General features: G+C 48.8%; 2 protein-coding genes across 2 annotated transcripts; one reads left to right on the forward strand and one right to left on the reverse strand.

The window, feature by feature from the left end:
- Positions 1 to 113: 113 nt before the first annotated feature.
- On the forward strand, positions 114 to 1,974 carry LOC109785233 (uncharacterized). The gene is made up of 3 exons (XM_020343842.4): positions 114 to 578; positions 706 to 934; positions 1,717 to 1,974. The coding sequence occupies exons 1-2, from the start codon at positions 219 to 221 to the stop codon at positions 928 to 930; spliced, it is 585 nt and encodes a 194-aa protein (XP_020199431.1). The 5' UTR covers positions 114 to 218; the 3' UTR covers positions 931 to 934; positions 1,717 to 1,974.
- Positions 1,975 to 2,519: 545 nt separating this feature from the next.
- LOC109785227 (putative pentatricopeptide repeat-containing protein At5g40405) lies at positions 2,520 to 4,913 on the reverse strand. The gene has a single exon (XM_020343837.4). The coding sequence runs from the start codon at positions 4,456 to 4,458 to the stop codon at positions 2,593 to 2,595; it is 1,866 nt and encodes a 621-aa protein (XP_020199426.3). The 5' UTR covers positions 4,459 to 4,913; the 3' UTR covers positions 2,520 to 2,592.
- Between the last annotated feature and the right edge of the window lie 1,522 nt (positions 4,914 to 6,435).

Raw genomic sequence — 6,435 nt, forward strand, 5'->3', positions numbered from 1 at the left:
GGCCTTCTAATTCTAAAAAAAAAACCCGAGTGTTGGCCTTCCTTTTTCTGGCCTGGCCCGGTGCCCCGGCAAAGAGATTTTTGCCTAGAACTTGCCTATTTTTGTTTTTGGTAACCGTAGATTTGTCTCCTATAAGCAGCCCAATTCCCGGCCACAGCGCGAGGCACAGATTGGCAGATTCCCTTTTCGCCTTCCCCTGAACCCGATCGAGCAAGCCAATGGAGAAGCAAGCCGACAAGGCCGCGGCGCCGGCCGACGACGGCATCCACGAGGAGTCGCCGGCCTCCGCCCAGAACGGGAGGCCCGGATCCGAGCCGGCGGCCGCACCCGAGGTGGAGGTGCAGCTCTTCCGGCGGGGCCGGGGGCCAGTGGCCGTGTTCCGGTCGCCCCTGGGCGGGTACACGCAGGACCAGCTGGAGGTGGGGGACATCCTGGAGAAGCACGGCCTCAAGTGCGTCTTCGCCTTCGACGCCGCCTCCCGCGCGCGCGGCGTCGCCATCCGATTCAACCCCCGCAACGGCCGCTCCCTCCTCCCCTACGCCGCCGACTCCACCATCTTCCTTGACGGCGAGCCAAAGGTAGTCGCAAACCCAGTCCCCCGTGAAATTTCGCTCAGTTATGTTTACCCTGACGTCTGCCAGGTCTACTGTTCTACTCATAGTTAGCAAGTCTTCATATGACGTGTTTGCCTCTTTGGTGATTTAGGATCCTTTGCTGAAGCCCATCACGAAGGTGATGCTCACTGTCTGCACCATGACAGTGGTAGTTGCGGTGTTACTCAAGGAGGGGAAGATGCCCGAGTGGCTTAAGGGAACTAAGCTGGGCAACCTGAAATTCCCACCGTGGGTGCTGGCTTGCATGGTCATTGTCTTCATGAGGCTCCGGAAGAGAACCAGGGATGTCATGAAGAAGATTGGCTGGTCCTCGTGAGCAGGTAGCAACAGTTTTACTAGTTGGTCCTCTCTTTTATGGTTGAAACGATTCCTGGTGTTGGTTTGAATGCTGCCGTGAAATCTTATGAGTATAATGTGAGACACACTAGGTTACTGTCAAAGCTTCATGCTACCAGTACATAGGAAGTGAGTTGTAATAGGTATCGGCCATAGAATGCAAATTATGCTTTAGGGTTTTGCTTTAAATTATCAGCCATAGTTATGAACTATGGTGTTGTGCCTGTGCAGTTTGAGATCTGGTACAAAGCAAACATACTCGATGCTTCCAATTAAAACGAAAAATGAACTGTCCATCCTTAGTTACCCCTAATTACTACTCATTTCATCCGAAAAGGTAAGGCGTGCACATATTCCAAGATTCAGTTACATCTGACCATTAGACCAACGACACGTGTATTTATATATGACAAAAACATGAAGTGATCCTAGCTCTTTTTTTTCTTTGACAACAAGGAAGTGATCCTAGCTCACTTTGCTGGGGTAGTGGAGTCGAGAGCTCCTATGGTAGTATAATTTTGTCTAATTATTGGTCCGACTTAACCTCAAATTGAATGTGCGCCTTATATTTGGGGTGGAAGGAGTACTAAGAAACTGACAGCTTCATGTGTATTTCTGCTACAAAATTTATGTCGTTCCTTGACTAACTATGGCATGCTATGCTTCAACAGTTCGACTTCGTATTTTCATATTTGGTTATCTGAAATTAGGTTTGTCTTGGTTCTTCCACGGAATTTTAACCTAGCCGCACTTCAATTTTTGACAGGTTACTAGTGGCAAGCACACTTTTGGCGACTCCTTCCAGTTTGCCGTCAATGTTGGAGATGTACTGGGCAGTGACATACTACATGTAAATGTTCAGAACAAATGCATCTTATAGATCACTTATATTTGACCTTATGTTTAGCATATACACGACGCGGTTTGCCAGTGTGGCATTTTTGCTCGTAGCAAGTGTGCATGAATAAATATAGCCGAACAAACTGGTGTGCACTCTGTTTCTGTGAAGATTTTGTTCACTGACCCTTGATGGTGCTTTAGCGAGAAATTTAACTGCTAAATTATTTCTTCTCTCCTTCTCTCCTCTACCAGTGCTAAATACAGTTATCAAAATACTGGTTTCCTATCTGCCTGTATCATGGCTTGCTTTGCTGCCTGGCCTGCCGAAGATCACGAAGCTCTGGCATGGGAAGCCAGCTGCGGCTGTACACCTGCCAGTTTGGCATTTTGGCTGGTGTTGCTTTCTTGTTCTCGCTGGATTCCCCTGATTGGCATATCATTTGCTCAGCCAAACTCGTGGCACCACAGCTTAGCGCCCTTTCTTCTTTACTTGAGAGCCGTATGTACCAAGATATGCCATGGTACCTGAGCTATATATATATATATATATATATATATATATGTTGAAGTTCTTCCCAGCCTCTCTCCACCCTGTGTAGGAACGCGCTCAAAACCTGTCAGCCCTTTGCCAGACAGATCATCCTGTATACTCTTTTTTCCTTTTGAACTATATTAGTTTGTGGTGGATGCAGGGAGGAAAATATCTCTACTCTTATTCTCGCAGATGGATTTGAGTGCTACCTTTGAATCATTGATTGCGAATGGATCATCAAAATTGCACGGGAACAGTTACAAAAGAAAATCACCAGTAATCCCTACAGGAGCACGCTCCATGCTTGAAATGGTGAAACCTATTCCTATCTCTCATAACAATCTCCCTGTCAAAGACCTTAGATATCATCTTGGTATAATCATGGCAGTCCTTGCACACTCTCAAGTTCTTCACGATCCTAATCACCGTGCCTTCTGGCAACGTGATAAGACCGAAGGCGAGGGCAAGCTTCTCACTGTGCAAGGAGATCGCACCTTCTTTCTCCTCTTCCTCGATATCGAACAGTACCTCTTTTGTGTTTGCGGCGTACCCTTGCAACCTCAGCTTATGGCTCATCTCTGCAAGCATGGCCTCGATATCCTTGTATCTGGGGTGAGACTTGCTGCCGACGAAGAACTCATGCACCTTGCCATCAGCCTCAATGGCACTACACCCAGGCACCTTTTTCACTCCCTTGGACTTCATCATGTTCCGAACTTTGCTGACGCCCTTCCAGTTGTGCGACTCCGCGTATATATTAGACAGCAACACGTGAGCCGCATCATTTTTGGACTCAATCTTCGTGAGCTTGTACATTGCGTGTTTGCCCAGATCGACGTTGTTGTGAATCCGAGAAGCGTTGAGTAGCGCTCCCCAGACACCTTCATGTGGCTCCACTGGCATAGAATTGATGAAATTGACAGCATCATCCAGACGCCCTGCTCGACCATACAAATCAACCATGCAACCGTAGTGCTCAAGCCAAGGCTCAACTTTGTGCTTATCCTTCATCGAATCAAAGCATGCTCGTCCCTCTTCTACCAACCCAGCCACGGAGCATCCACGGAGCACCGCGACAAATGTGACACCATTAGGCTCCATGCCTGCGCTCTCCATACGCTTGAACAGCTCAAGACACTCCTCCCCCATGCCATTCATCGCGAGGCCGCTCAGCGCGCTGGTCCAGGTGTAGATGTTCCTTTCGCTCATGCTCTCGAACACCTCCATCGCCATCGTGACAACTCCACACTTGGAATACATATCCACCAAAGCAGTGCCGAGCGTGACCGACACCCTCATCCCACGGCTGCGCACATAGGAGTGCACCCACATGCCACGTTCTAGTGCACCCATCTGTGCACAGGCAGTGAGCACGGACACCAGCGTCGCCTCACCGACAGAAACCCCAGCCTTCTGCATTTCGTCGAACAGCCCCAAGGCTTCCCTCGACCTGCCCACGCGCACATACCCTGTGAGCATGGCGTTCCAGGCAACATGGTCCCGCTGCGGCATTCTGTCAAACAGCTCGCGCGCAGTGTCAACATCGCCTCCGGCTGAGAGAGCGCCCAACATAGCAGTGACGCACACCACGTCCGGGCTCGCGATCTCCGCGAAGGTAGCCCGCACGGCGCCCACGTCCCCCACCGCCGCGTACATGGATACGGCGCCGCTCTGGACGTGCAGGTCCGCTGCATGGCCGTGGCGGAACGCCGCCGCGTGCACGGAACCCGCGAGCAGGCTCACGGCGACATCGGTGGGCATGGGCGTCGCCGAGGAGGCAGCGGCGGCCAGGGAGGTCGCGGCGCGGACGAGGAATGTGAAGGAGTAGTGGTCGGGCGCGAGGGGGAGCTCGCGGAAGGCCGCGAAGGCGAGGCCGGGGCATGGTCCGCGGGCGAGGGCGCGGAGGAGGCCGTTGTGGGCGAGTAGCGTGGCCGGGCGCCGGGGCAGGAGGAGGCACGCGTAGGAGAGGTGGCTGGAGGAGGCGAGGGAGGCGACGAAGTCGGCGTGGTGGGAGGGAGAGGCGAGGCGGCCCGAGACGAGGAGGTGCGCGTGGATCTCGCGGAGGCGGGACTCGGGGGAGGAGGCCCCGACGAGGGACGGGAGCAGCGTGGCGGAGTCGCGGAGTCGCGCCGCCATCTTGTTTGGAATGTGATTTCAGACATGGAGCGGGAGCACATATATTGTGTGGATTTGTTGTCATGGGTTCGTTCATAGATTTTCATTTTTTAATGTACTCCGTATATGCATATACGTATAAGTATAATTTTGGCACATGTACTGAAATTTCTGTTAGGACTATATGGTGATCTTTCTGCAGACTAGCATCCTTTAATCATCGCCTACATATAATAGCTCACTAATCAGTGAAAAAGAGCTAAACACAAGCTACTTCATACAATTACATATCTGGCCAACTTGTACTATTTTGTGGTCTGTTCTTGCAATCCCACCAGCTTAATCCATAATTATTTAAAAAAAAACAGCTTAATCCATAATTGGCTGGAATAGATTTTTCTTTCTTTTTGGAAAATTGGCTGAAGTAGAATTATTTTTTTCCGACAAAGGGTGGATTTTATTGCCTCAAAATGGAGCATCAAGAGAATACAACCACAAAGAGCACACATCCGGTTTCTGCATAATTAGAATGCACGCAGCCAACACCTGACTCCTACATTGCCGATAGGAGGGCCTATTTGGTACTGTTACACTCTACCCAATTCTACTTCATTATATTCATTTTAGAGTGGTTCTATCCATGAGTTACAGCTCTATCACAGAGCAGTTTATTTTTTATTTGGCTTCCAACTAGCTCCAGTTGCAAGAACTTCTTGAACGAAGGGCATGTTGGGGGCTGCGATAGCAAAGGTCTATTGGGGGCGTGTGGGGAAATAAAACAAATGAGTGTCCATTTGTTGGCCACAGTGGTGGGTAAATTTCCTCTAACTCCATACTTTTCGAACTAGAGTTTTTGTTGCACTTTTTGAAGAGTTTTACGAAAACAGGGAGTTATACCCTAGATTTTAGTTCTTTATAGACCGAGACATCGTGGAGCTATCGTTGGAATTGCCGGATTTTAGACCATTATTATTTTCAATAAATCCTACGGGAAATCCCAGAAGACCATATGGCCATTAATGCATGACATTGGGGTGTGAAAAGTTTAGTCCCACCACGCTTAGTGGAGGATGTGGAAGACCAACTTATAAGGTGGGTTGTTTCAAACCACTAAGAGCTTGAGAAAAGAGCACATATACACACACTCGTCCTCTCTTGCCCGCTTCGCCAAGCAACTCGAGTCGAGCCATGCCAGGACCTATGTCACGCGTGTGTGCTGCCTTATTTTTGTCACACAATAAAAAATTGAATCATTTTTGCCTCTGATGGGAGACGAATCCGAACGATCATTGTAGATTTGTTCTCTTCCTTTCCCTAGTGGGTGTCTTTTTCTCTTCCACTAACAAGGGGTCAGTTGCAACTCATCTCGCCTATAAGGGACCGCTTCTCTTTTCAGATGAGGCATATTGTATCTCCTACGCGCCTGTCTCTGGTTCCCAAGATTTGCGCCACCTACCGCTTTCACATCTTGCTTCTTAGCGTGCACCGTCGAGTGAGACAATAAGCTTCTGAAACCCTGCCTCTTGTGATCCAGTACAGAGGGACGATCAGGTTTTGGGGAGCGCTTCCACGCATCTCCTGGATCTTCTTCATCATGGCTATGGATGATTTCTTCCTCGACGTCGACCACCCCCTCTACAACATGACGCTCGGTCATGATGCTGCGGCTGCAAACACTTTTTCCTCCATTGTGTCTGATACGTCTCAAACGTATCTATATTTTTATTGTTTAATGCTATTATATTATCATGTTGGGATACTTTTTATACCATTTTATATTATTTTGTTGGACTAACCTATTAATTCAGTGCCCAATGCGAGTTCATGTCTTCTGCATATTTTTGGTTTTATAGAAAATCAATATTAAAAGGATCGATATGGTTGACTAGAGGGGGGGGGGGGTGAATAGGCAAGTAACCAATTTCACTTTTATTAACAAATTAGGGTTTACAACAAATAGGTTGACTAGAAATGCAACTAGGTGAGCAACCTATATGA

The sequence above is a fragment of the Aegilops tauschii genome, chromosome 3, assembly GCF_002575655.3.
Source record: "Aegilops tauschii subsp. strangulata cultivar AL8/78 chromosome 3, Aet v6.0, whole genome shotgun sequence".
Classification (NCBI taxonomy): Eukaryota; Viridiplantae; Streptophyta; class Magnoliopsida; order Poales; family Poaceae; genus Aegilops; species Aegilops tauschii.

Coding starts and splice junctions, on each gene's coding strand:
- LOC109785227 (XM_020343837.4), bottom strand. CDS start 4,458: ATGGCGGCGCGACTCCGCGACTCCGCCACGCTGCTCCCGTCCCTCGTC.
- LOC109785233 (XM_020343842.4), top strand. CDS start 219: ATGGAGAAGCAAGCCGACAAGGCCGCGGCGCCGGCCGACGACGGCATC. Junction 579..705: donor TCCTTGACGGCGAGCCAAAG/GTAGTCGCAAAC, acceptor TTGGTGATTTAG/GATCCTTTGCTGAAGCCCAT.